General features: G+C 54.2%; 1 protein-coding gene across 1 annotated transcript; it reads left to right on the top strand.

Annotated features, from left to right (window-relative positions):
• Nucleotides 1-4,189: 4,189 nt before the first annotated feature.
• On the top strand, nucleotides 4,190-8,478 carry A3GALT2 (alpha 1,3-galactosyltransferase 2; the record flags this gene model as incomplete). Its single annotated transcript, XM_079720452.1, is given in 5 exon segments — nucleotides 4,190-4,238; nucleotides 4,241-4,298; nucleotides 4,500-4,589; nucleotides 4,887-5,021; nucleotides 7,815-8,478. Coding segments are annotated over 5 exon segments (996 nt in total).
• Nucleotides 8,479-12,874: the final 4,396 nt, after the last annotated feature.

Below are 12,874 nucleotides of genomic sequence, written 5' to 3'. Positions count from 1 at the left end.
GTTAAATTAAAATACTAAAATTAATTTCGGTTGTTTCTTTTCACTTTTTTAACATGGCTACTACTAGAAAATTTTAATTTACGTTCCTGGCTCACATTATATTTCTATTGCGCAATGCTGTTCCAGATGTTTTCCTACGTTTTTATAAAACGACATAGAAACACGTCCGTAAATGCACAGGTACACAGGTATAGGGGCTTCCCCCCTCACAGAAGTGCAGCCAGCCTCTATGTACAGTTGTTACTTCCTCTTCCACTTGATTCTTTAGGCCCTCTTTTCCCGAGAGCACATACAAATCTACCTCATCCTTTTCAGTGGCCACGTTGCTTTCCATTGTATAGAAATGCATAATTCATTCATCCAACTCCCTAAGGATGAACAGTGGGGTTGTTTATCTCCATTTGCTTTTTCCAGCAATGCTAGGAGAGCATCCTTGGCCTGCCCACTGTGAAGTCTCCGTTTCTAGAGGTGGGAAAGTTGGGTCTGGTGTGAGTGCTTGAAATGATTTTGCAGGCTCCTCAGGCAGGGCTAACAGAGGTGGACTTCACCTTGCAGTCACTAGAAAGGCTTAAAAACACTTGTTTTTTCTAAATGGCTAACTCTGTATTTTTCCTTCATTAAAAAAGCAATAAAAGCACATTACGGACAACTGGGAGTAAAAATAAAGGGAAAAAACCCTCCCATAGCTTATTACACAGTCACTTAGGTTTTTCCTTTCAGTCTTATTTGCTGAGGCATGTTTTCATTGCTAGATTGTAACCACAGTGCCCATCAATTTTAGATCCTGCTTTCTTCATTCACGGTTCTTGTGCAAGTTTTTTCCATGTGACTGCAGACTCTTCATAAAAAGTTTATTTAGCCAGTCCCTTCGGCTGGACGCTGGGGCCTTTTTCAGTTGTATCTGAGAGGGCTGCACAATGCCTTCTCCACTGGTGCCCTCCAGCCCACGTTCAACCAAGCTCAAGTCTCCCTGCGTGAAAGAAACTCACGTACCTCCATCAATCCCAAGCCCTCAGCCCCTCCAGTTACCATCCTCTCCCTTTCCTTTTACAGCCAAACTTCCAGAAAGAGCCGCTTCCACCACCACCACCCCAGCCTCCACTGCCTCCTCTGCTCACTCAGTCCCCTGCCCGTCCCCAACCGTGTCCTCGGTGCCTGGGCGCTGGCTCTCCTTCCTCTGCTCTCTCCCTCTCCCACAGCGTCCCTGCCCTCCTGGTGAATCCCAGAACTCTCTCCCAAGCCTGCCTGCCTGCCTGCCTGCCTGCCTTCTGGGCTCCAGCTTCTTACCCCCAACCAGACTATCAGCCACCATCTCCTTTCCTGGTCCCCCAGCCCTGTGCCTCTCATCAGTGACCAAGTCCTGCCCATCAACCTCCTTGACAGCCATTCATCACCTACTCCTCCCCAACCCACTGCCAACACTCACCTGTCTTCCTGCCTCCACCTGGTCCCTGCCCCACGTCCAGGCTCAACAGTTCCGCTGGAGTATCTTCCAAGTAAAAATGTGACAGCATCACTCCCTGAAGGAAAGAGCTTTCAGGGCCTCCATGGCCTTCAAGATGAAGCCCAAACCCCTTATCCTGGAATGTGGGCCCTGGGTAACCTGGCTCAGGCTTATCTCCAGCCTCAACTCTTATCACTTCCTATCCACACTCTATACCCCACCCCTGCGGCAGGCCTGCAGTTCCTCTACTTTCCAAGCACTCTCACCTTGTCACTTTTACACAGTGCTGTTTCTTTTTCATGGACCTCCCTTTCCCCTCCACTGCCTTCTTTTTTTGCATCGGCAGGCGGATTCTCAACCACTGTGCCACCAGGGAAGCCCCACTGCCTTCTTTGTGTGGATAACTTTTAGTTCTTCAGGACCTAGCTTAAGGGTCACCTCCTCCAGGAAGCCTCCCTGACTTCTCCCCAATGGTATCTTGCCATTTGCAAGATAATGGTATCTTGTATTTACACTAATCACAGCCTTTGCTGTGCTGTGTTCCATTCATCTGTTTGCAGTCTGTCATGTGACCCCATTCCCCTCCCTTCCTGGCCACCCACATCTTCCTGACCCCAGCTCCCTTAAAGACAAGGTCTGTGTCTCGCTCACCTCTGAATACTTGACCTAGCACAGTGCTTGATTCTGAGCTTGTGACCAATAAGTATAGGCTGAACGCATGAGTGAGCAGAAGCTAGTGAACATCTTGATGCATAAACTTTTCCCATGCTGAAGATGATCTCCTTTGAACAGATTCCCAGAAGTTGCAGTGATTGGATTAAAGGGGATGACTATTGAAAGGTTCAATTCCCACAGCTAAGTAGCTTTCCAAAAAAGCGGTAGCAATTTACATCCCACCAGCAGATGTAAGAGTGCCTGTCTCGCTGTATTCTCCCAGTGTGGCTATTTTCATTTCTTTCTTTTTAAAAAGTGCTCATTTTATAGGCAAAACATCCCACCTAGTTCTAATCTATAAGTCTTTGATTACTAGTGAGGGTGAACATTTTTCCACGTTTGCCTACTAAATGCATTTCCCCTTCGAGGATTTCCCTGTTCATGTGATATGGACAGTTAAAGCAGGTGGCATTTTATGAGCTGACTCTGGGGGCTGTGTCAGGAGTGACTGGGAGCAGGGAGGTCGCTGCTGCAATGGTCCAGGTGGGGGATGAGCAGGCAGGATCACTGTGGGGGCCGGAGAATTAGGAGGGGCAGAGGGGGACGGAGATCAAGGAGGCCAAGCCAACCACCCATCCCTGGGGACTGACAGTGGGCGAGGCAGTGGGAGGGGTCAGTGCACCCAGGTTTCACCAGCTGAACAGAAGGGGTGTCTGCCCTGACATGCACAGGCAGATACGTACACACACAACTGCAAGGTGCCTCTCTGAGCTATTTACTGGATACACCTGCTGAGGAACGGTGAGGTGGGGTAGCAGAAAAGGCCGGGGCGGGAGGCTCTGATCAGGCAGGCTTCCTGACAGAGACCAGAGGAGGCAGATTTTGGAAGGACTCATGGGGCAGGGAGGGGAGCTGGGAGGCTGTGCAGAGAATCCTGAGGGCTTGTTTAGGAATAATACTACTAATGATAATCAACAATAGCTAAAGCTTACTGACCTTTTACTGTGTGCAAGGCCTTGTTCTAATCACGTAGTAGGTATTAACTCAATATCCACCGCAGCCCTCTAAGGTATGTATTCTTATTATCTGCATTTCTAGACAAGGAGACTAAAGTGCAGAGGCCCAGAACCTTGCCCAAGGTCAGACAGCTAAGAAGTGGTGGCTTGGGATTCGAACCTGGGGGTCTGGCCCCAGTAGCCAGGCTTCTCACCATATGGGTCCTGTCTGTCTAGAGACACCAGCACCCAGAAGGGCTGAGGAGAGTTGGAGGAGACCCCCCGCCAGGGGAGCTTATTAAAATTCTCAACTTTTAGGGCCCTTCTGGAAAACAAGCAACCATGGACAAATCCCAAAGTCCACCTCCTCTGTGCCAGCAGTGGGGTCGCTGAGCTCTGCTGGAGGGACCCGGCCCTGTGACTGGAGCCGCCATAGACACGTGGTCCCTGACTGCAGCCGGCCCTCCAGGCAGCCCAGCAACTCATCCCTAAGCCCCAGACGCTCTCAAATCCCAGCCACCAAGCCACAAACCTCCCTGCATCCCCTCCCAGACTCTCCCCTGTCCGAGGTCAATCCTACCCAAGCTAAGTGCCCCAACCCCTAACTTACTGTCTCCCAAGTTTGCTGCCAGGAAAAGCAAAAAATTATACATCTAAATGCTCATCACAAGGGACCTGGTCAAGTAAATGATGCCACCTCCAGTCAGTGGCATATTAGGCAGCTGGAAAAAAGGGTGAGGAAGCGCTTCAAGTACTGAGGTGGAATAACCTCAAGGACATAATGGTCAGTGGAGAACAGCATATCACTGTGCTACCATTTGTGGGCGAAAATTAGAGGAAGGGACAGGGAAGGGAGGGAGCATTTGCCACCATATTTGTATTTGCCTGTATGTGCGTAAACGATCCCCTTGCAGGGGAACCGGGTGGCCGTGGCTGAGAACAGGAAGGACTGCACTGTCTATACTCTTTTGTACCTTTGAATGTCTGTGCCAAGTGAACAGAATAATACATTCACATTAAAGCGAACAAATAAATGAAACACTGAATTACCTCAGTTTTCATATATATGTGTGTGTGTATAAAAATATATGCAGAAATGAGTTGCCGACCCTCCTCCCCACCCCCGAGGGCCTGGAAGAGAATCTTCTGATCCTATCTGCACTTGGCCTCTTAGGGCTGCTCCTGCACGGGCTCCCTGTAGTCAGGTACAACCCCCTTCTCCGAGCACTCACGATGGGACCAGCGGGGCAGGCTTAAAGTAGCTCTTTCCAAGTGCCTCCTTGAGGGATGGAGAGTGGCACCTGTCAAGGCCCACACAAGCATCCTTGCGGGCTCTCCCTCCTTGTAAGGAGCAAAGCGACAGGGCTCCTGGGCAGGCCAGCATGCCCGCTGCTCCCACCCCACAGGCACCTGGGAGTCCTCCCCTCCATGGGTGTCTGCCCTTTGGCCAGAATGCCCCCGCCGAGAGACAACTTCACAGGTCCCCTGCATCCCTGGTAAGGAGCTGCCATCTCTCCCGTTCCGCGGACACCCACACACCCTACAGAGCTCTGCCCCGGCGTTCCTGCCCTCCTCACATGCCCCACCCTGGCAGGGCTAGGCACTCTACCCAGGGGCCCCATCAGGTAACACACCTCCCCCTACTCTGCTGGATCTGGGAAGAGATTTCTAGGGGCAGGGCCTGGGTGTGGCCCATCTGTGGGTCCCTAGGGCCCAGGACTGGGGAGGTGGCGGTGACCATGCATCAAGCAGGTAGATGAATGGACCTGTCTCTCCATCCCTGCCCTGGCCAGGGCCCGGCCTGAAGTCCTGACCTGTACCTGCTGGGGGGCCCCCATTATTTGGGATGGCACCTTTGACCCAGATGTGGCCCAGCAAGAGGCTGTACAGAACCTCACCATTGGTCTGACCGTCTTTGCTGTAGGCAGGTAAGGCCCGGGGAGGGGAGCGGTGCTATCCAAGCAGGAAGTGGGAGGGGGTGTGCACGTGATGTAAGGGTGGAGCAGCCCATTCTCCTGGGCTGTAGGATCCCAAGATAAAGCGAGAAGCAAAGACAGCACCCCTTCTCCCAGACTCCCAGCATAAGGGCAGGACCATCCTTTCCCTTTCCCTCCTCCCTAGAGTCCACCCAGTCCAGGCAGCCAAGGGCTCAGCATCACAACCTAGAAGGAACCTGCCCAGGGCCTGGGGCTGATCATCTGGAGGCCTTGGGTTTGCGGTGAGAAAATGATGGAGTCTTTCAGGTGAGAGGAGGTGAGAACTGGGTAAACAGAGGGGATGGCCCGGCTGCAGAAGCGTCTGTGGAGGTCAGCGGCTCAGGTGCAGGCACACAGAAAGAGCGGGGCGGGGGGAGGTTCGCCAAGAAAGTCTGAAGGCGGAAGAGGGGCTGGGGAGCTGAGGGCTTTTGCAAGGGAGCGAATCTGGGCTGGATATAGAGGGATGTGAAGAAAGGAGGATGCGGAGAGTGGTAGGGTGAGCAGACGAGAGAAGTCAGTGAGGAAGGACTGTTGGGGGTGATATCACAGGAAGTGGGCTGGAAGGATGGGGGCTCAGGCAGTGGGACGGATGGGGGGCAGACTGATAATGACCAAGTCGAGGGAGAGGCCATGGGGGCAAGTGACTGAGGAGCGGGGAAGACAGAATCACGACAGGAGAGGAGGCCAATCGAGGAACTAAGGGGGCCCCAGGTATGAAGAAGGAACCCGGAGTGGGAGGTGGAGAAGAAACCTCAGGGGGCTGACCTGCCCATCTCCCCATTATGGATGTCAGGGTGTCCAAACTGGTATTCACTTTCCAGTAGTGATGCAAATGGGACTCCTGACTTAGAGTGGCAATCAGATCCTACAGTCCTAAGGTACAGCGAGGCAGAGTTCAAGGCAACTTACGGAGGAGTTTCTAATAATGGAACAGGCTGCTTTGGGAAGGCACTGAGAGCTCTGCATCCAGGAAAAGATATCCAAAAGCCTGGGGAAGGAATTCTGTCTTCAGAGACCCCAGACCAGCGGTCCTCAACCTTTTTGGCACCAGGAACCAGCTTCAAGAAGACAATTTTTCCACGGACCAGGGGGTGGGGGAGGGGGGAGGAGGATGGTTCAGGTGGTAATGCAAGCGATGGGGGCAGATGAAGCTTCGCTCACTCACCTGACACTCACCTCCTGCTGTGCGGCCTGGCCCAGGGGGGTGGGGACCTGTGCCCCAGACAACTGCTCAGGGCTCCTCCAACTCCGTCCCTCACACTCTAGAAGGGAGAGAAAGCCAGGAGGGCGCCTGAGAGGCTGGGGGCAAACAGGACTGCTGGCCTCTCCAGGACCTTGGTGCTCCCACTTCTGTTCTGGATGCTGAGTAGGGTGTTCCTGCACCAGCCCTAGGGGTCAGAGTCTCTGAGTCCAGAAATTCCAGGGTCCTGAGGTCCTGAGTTCCAAAGATCTATGAGTCCAACACCCTGGGATGCTGAGGCTTCCAAGGTCTCTGATTCCAGTTTCTCACAGTTCCACCCGGAATAGAGCAAATGCAGGTAAAGGTACAGGCTCCAGTGCCAAGCTGGGTTGAAATCCTGGCTTTCACTTACCAACTATGTGTATGCTTGCTTGCACAAGTTACTGAAGCTCTTTGAGATTCAGTTTCCTCACATGAGAGATGGAGATAATAATGGTGAGGATTAAATGAGATAATGCACATTATTTTGAACACTATCTGCCACATGACAAATGTTCCAAAATATCAGGCATTAGTACGATTATTTTAGAACCCTGGCATCCCAAAGCCCGTTCATACAAAGCTTCCAGTATTCTGAACGTCCCGGTTACCTACGTAAGGAATCACCACAAACCCAGTGGCTGAAAACAGTTCATTATTACCATAGCTCATGATTTTGTGGCTCAGGAATTCTGACAGGGCTCAGCAGCAGGGGGGGCCCTCCCTCCTCCCAAAAGTCCTGCGGATGACTGGCGGGCACCTCTCTCCGTGGCTAGCCTGGTCTCCCTCACTTCGTGGCAGCATCTGAGTTCTGACACTTTTTTTTAAATTTACTTATTTTTATTTATTTTTGGCTGCGTTGGGTGTTCGTTGCTGCCCACAGGCTTTCTCTAGTTGCCGCGATGCGTTGCAGTGCGCGGGCTCCTCATTGCGGTGGCTTCTCTTGTTGCAGAGCACGAGCTCTAGGCGCATGGGGTTCAGTAGTTGCGGCGCTAGGGCTCAGTAGTTGTGGCTCGCGGGCTCTAGAGCGCAGGCTCAGTAGTTGTGGGGCACGGCCTTAGTCGCTCCAGGGCATGTGGTATCTTCCCAGACCAAGGCTCGAACCTGTGTGCCCTGCATTGGCAGGCGGACTCCTAACCACTGCGCCACCAGGGAAGCCCTGAGCTCTGGGACTTCTCAAGCGAAGGGTCAGAGCTCTAAAGAGACAAAGGCTAACGAGCCGGTCCTCCCAAGGGCCAGCACAGCATCCCTTCCTCGGGACTCTATTGATCGAAGCGGTCAGGGAGAGCCACGTTCAAGCGGAGAACACAGGGCCTCTCGGGGCAGGGGTGGCAAACAATGGGTAATTATTTTTAGTCCACCTCGGACGATTCCAGGGCTGGACAGTTCTGGAGTTCCAGGGACTGGGGTTTCAGGGGCACAAGTACGGGCGAGGAGAGGCCTGAGAAGCCCGACGTCTCCGCGGATGGCGGAGTGCGCTGAGGCCCGGCTGACTCAAGACGGCCGCGCCCCGCCCCGCCCGACAGATACCTGGAGAAGTACCTGGCGCGCTTCCTGGAGACGGCCGAGCAGCACTTCACGGTGGGCCAGCGCGTGGTCTACTACGTGTTCACCGAGGGCCCGGCCGCCGTGCCCCGCGTTACGCTGGGCCCGGGCCGCCGGCTGCGCGTGGAGCGCGTGGCGCGCGAGCGAGGCTGGCAGGACGTGTCGATGGCGCGCATGCGCGCGCTGCACGCAGCGCTGGGCGGGCGGCTGGGCCGGGAGGCACGTTTCGTGCTCTGCGTGGACGTGGACCAGCACTTAAGCGGGCCTTTCGGGTCCGAGGCGCTGGCCGAGTTGGTGACGCAGCTGCTCGCCTGGCACTACCGTTGGCGGAGGCGGCTGCTGCCCTTCGAGCGGGACGCGCGCTCGACCGCCGCGCTGGGCCCGGGCGAGGGCGACTTCTACTACCACGCGGCCGTGTTCGGGGGCAGCGTGGCGGCTCTGCGGCAGCTGACCGTCTACTGCGCGCGGGGCCTGGAGGCGCGCTGGCACGACGAGAGCCACCTCAACAAGTCCTTCTGGCTGCACAAGCCCGCCAAGCTGCTGTCGCCCGAGTTCTGCTGGAGCCCCGACGTCGGCCGCCGGGCCGAGATCCGCCGCCCCAAACTGCTCTGGGCGCCCAAGGAGTACGCCCTGCTGCGCGGCTAGCGACGCCCTCGGCCCGGAGGCCCGAACGCCGGCGGGGCCCTTCTGGAAGCAGCGTGGCACTGGGGGTTGGGGTGGGGGGGGGGCGGGGAGACTGCGTAAATACCACACACCCCCCCCGCCCGGGGTGGCAGGAGGAGGCCCGGCCTTTGGGGAGCGCCTCCCCGAGGCGGGCGATCCATCCCTTCCCTGACTTTCCACGGCGACGCAGATACCGCCACCTGCCTTTAAACTTGTCACCTCTGACCTTACTGAGTTCAGTGGAGGCCCCCCGAAGAGACGTTTTAGCCCCTTCCCCATATCCCCCCACTTTTTTAAATGGGACTGAGGCACAAAAAGGGAACATAACTACGTAAGGACCCAGAGAATCTGTGAGTCAGTCTGTGAGGTCAGCAGCTGGAAAGCCAGGACTGGCCCTCAGGTCAAATAGAGCTGCCACTGGGCAGGAGCCCCAGATAGAGAAACACAGTGGCATCCGGTTCACCTCCGCCGCCCTCGGCAAAGTTTGTACATATTTAAGTAATATGATAATAAAATACATTTTTCCGAAGTGTTCTATGGCCCTTTCTCCTAGAGAATCCAAGTCCATAAAAAAATGACATTTCCTTGTCATGGGACCCATATGGCTGTTTGGCCACAGTGTCTGGGAGATAAATTTCCTCATCCGTGGCTGCTGTCCAGACTCTTCATCCTCAATAGGGAAAGACACATGGCCCGAACAGAAGCGTGAAGTCATCAGGCTGTCCAGGAAAGGTGGTTCCCTCCGGGAAATAGCTGCGGGGACGGGCAAGTTATCTGCTGGAAGTCCCTGAGATATTGTCTGACAGTTGAAAAACGGAGGCCCGGAGAGGGTGGGACTTACCTCCAGGTCTTCTGACCCGTTTGTGTAGAGTTCTCATAGACCTTGCATTTTTCACAGGCTCCACTATTTTCAGGTAGGACAGCAATTCTGGCTATAAGCCAACTGTGATGGTTTTCGCATAGTAACAGTTTTTACAAACACTTCCAGTTGTTGATGATGTAAGTAAGAGATATCGCCCCTCTCCCAAGCAGTTCCAAGGTCCCAGTGTCTGCTGCCTAAACTAGATTAGCAGAACCCAGAAGACCTTTTGGACTCTGGGTTAGAGCTAAGAACAGGCTAGGTGTGCCTAAGAACAGGTTATTGCTTGATGGCTATAGGCTGACATCCCTTCCTCTGGTGGGAGACTGTCCTCCACCTTACACTGCCTGCATCATTCACCAAGGGCCACACACACTGAGCCCTGGGCCAGCAGAGACCTGAGCTCAGGCCAGTAAGATCTGGATGGAAATCTGCTCCTCTTCTGACTCTGTGTGTGGCTGTGGACTAGTTCCTTACCCTTGCTGAATCTTAGTTTTCTCATGTGTAAAGTGGGGATGCCAATTACCCTCCTTGCAGGGGTTGTGATGCTGCAGAAAATAACTTGTCTTCTCCCTCTCCTTGCCTGCCCCTTCTCCAGCAAGTCCGTGAAGAGCAAAGGAGTCGCCAAAGGACAGCCATTTCCTGTTTTAAAGAGGAAGTGATGGCACGAGTCAGGGGTTTCCAGGTGCTGGGCTGGGGGAGCCTCATTGCTGTGGGTCGAGACCTTCCTGGGGAGGGGGAGGGGTAAACAGCGGAACAGAGTGGAGGACCTCCTTTGTCTTCCCCAGAGGCCCACGGTGGGGGTGGGGCAGGCTCAGGTGTAGAGAGACTCAGGGCAGCAGCGGGAATAACAGGGGATAAGCTCCTTCTGCCGCTGCTTCCATCAGTGTCCCTGTTAATCAACAGTATCCTCAGCACCCACGCTGGGACCCTTCAGGGACCGGGTAAGCTCCTGAGCGCTTCCAGGTGAGCCGGTGAAAAATCAGACTCCCAGTCCCCCGAGTGTCACTGCTACATGCAAAATCTTCACCTGTCCAGCCATCCCACCTGCCATGCCAGCTCGGATGTCACCCCCCAAAATTCCCAAACATCACCAGCTGTCTAGTCAGGGTTCCTTGATCATGAAGGACATAGATCCATCAGGGCTACATCAAATAATAACAATTACATTAATTGGGTACTTACTACGTACCAGGCACAGTTCTAAGCCTTAGATATCTATTGGTTCAGTTAATCCTCATATCCACCCTATAAATTGGTTACTATTATTTCCCTCATTTTACCTATGAGAACATCTGACACAGAGAGGTTAATTAACTTACCTGATGTCACACCGTAACTTATAAATAAATTCACTGATGTGAGAACAAGCAGGAAATTAGAGCGGGCCAGAAGATGGAGACAGTCAGGAGCTAAGGTTGCCACTGGCTGGCCCTCAGTCTCCTCTGTCTCCGCTTCTCTCTGCCTCCTTTGTCCTTCTGCTTGTGTCTGGCCCAACACAGCACCCCATGCACCGCCCCCCACTCCCCCCCCACACACACGCACAGGATTTTCCTGTTCAGGTACCCACCGTCGCCTAACTTGTTCTTAACTCACTGAATGAAGAATCTGATTGGAGAGTCAGCCAGTGGTGGTGTAGTAAAGGTTTAGCAACTGACTCTTTGAGGAAAACGAAAGATCAACCCTAACAAGGATTTACTGGCTTACGTAACAGGACGGTGCTGGGGTCGGGACAGCTTCAGGGCTCGATGATGTGTCTCCGGCTCTCCACCTGGCTTTGTTCAGACTCAGCTTCATCCTCGGGCTCCTGCAGCAGCAGCAGCTCCAGCCTCACAACCTCCAGCTAGTCCAGTGATCGAGGGGACCAAGAAGTCCCCTGCACATACATCTTCCCCAAGGGGGTCACTGTTTTGATTGCCTAGGAGGGAGATGCAGGAACTCCCCCAGAGTTTATCAAGGCTGGCCCTGTGCTAGCAGCCTCGTGGGAGAGAAAGTGACTCAGCCATGAGCACCATCGGGAACTCACTCCTCTGAGCCCTCATGGTCCTTGGCTGCGAGTGATGGACGCAGGAAGGGCCATTTCCCTTCTTCCCTGAGTCTTGGGGGGGGGGCGGGGGAGGGGAGAGGAGCAGTGGAAAGGTGCCCCCCAGCCCCACCCTCGCACAGAGCACGCCACACACCGCCGCCACCCGGCTGCAGGTACAGTTTATTCTTCACAACAGAGAAATACAAAGAGCAGAGGGTTTGGAATTCCTTTGTTTCTTGCCCCCTTTAGTGTCTTCCCCCACGTTTGACTTTTTTTGCTCCCCACCCCTTTCCTTCAATATGACGCACACTTCGTTCCTGAAGCCTTGAGGGGCACCTGCCCTCACCTCCCTGCCATCACGATGCAGACTGAGAAGCCAACAGACTGTTTTCTCTTTTTTAATAAGGTAACTAGTTCTAAATATGGTGGCCTGGAGGTCCCATAGAAAAAAGCAAAGGGGTGTTAACAGTATGTATAACAGCGTATTTACAGGGTAGTAACATGCGGACAAAAAGCTACAATACTGAGTATCAGACAACGCCAGTCAAACAAAGGGGTGGGGGCGGGGCAGAGAACCCCGTGGGAAAAGAAACCCCAGGAGACGTTAAACTGGTAAATCAATGGCGAGTTAAGGCTTAAAAAGTGTATAAAAATAACACAGTTAATATTCAAAACGGAACTCCAGATACAGAATATATAGATGAGTTTCTGTCTAGTTTTCTTTTTTTTTTTCCCCAGGGGATGTAGGGGGGCTTCTCCGGGCTCTGTACATGGTTCCTATATACACGGACACGCATGGCTTTCAGATTGGGGTGTGTCTGTGGGAGCTAAGGGCAGGGTCTGCTCCCGGGACCCTCCTCCCCGAGGATCCCTTCCCTGCCCAGGGGCTTAGGGCCTGGGCTGGGGATTCCCCTCCATGGCAGGGAAGACAAGTAAGCCCTCCTTGGGCACTGCCCCATCTGGAGGAAATTCTGGAGAGAGGGGTCCTTGCCCCAGGCCCACTCCCTCCCCCTGCCCACAGTCTGGGATGGTGGGAGAGGTAGCCAATAGGTTTCTTGGCCAGCACCGAGGTAGACTGGGGTGGTCTTCAGGGCAGCAGGGGTGCCAGGTCTTACCCAGCCCACCCCACCCCGTTTCCCTGGGCCTGCACCCAGCCCAGCCAACACTACACCCTTTGGTCCTGTGGACCTCCCGGCCCCTCTCATTTCGTCTCCTGAAGACTGGGTAGCCCTGGTAGCTGCCACATCCCTCTGCTCAGTGATGCCCAGGGCGCAGCTCTGGAGGCTCGAGCTGGCACCCAGGGGCAAGCGGCTCACTCCAGCTGCCTCCTGCCCCTCCCACCTGGGGGCCCCCTTTGCAGTCCAGAAACCCAGGCTTGAGCCTTCCCCTCAAGACCTGAGGCCGTGGCAAGATAAGGTCCCACGCTGCCCTCTGGTTCTCTGTGTCCATCTGTCCGGTTCTTTTAATTTCTCGGTCTTAGCAGCACCAACTTC

This window comes from Hyperoodon ampullatus (genome assembly GCF_949752795.1).
Source record: "Hyperoodon ampullatus genome assembly, chromosome: 2".
Lineage (NCBI taxonomy): Eukaryota > Metazoa > Chordata > Mammalia > Artiodactyla > Ziphiidae > Hyperoodon > Hyperoodon ampullatus.
The sequence above is the reverse complement of the archived record's forward strand: the minus strand, read 5'-3'. Positions and strand labels throughout refer to the sequence as shown.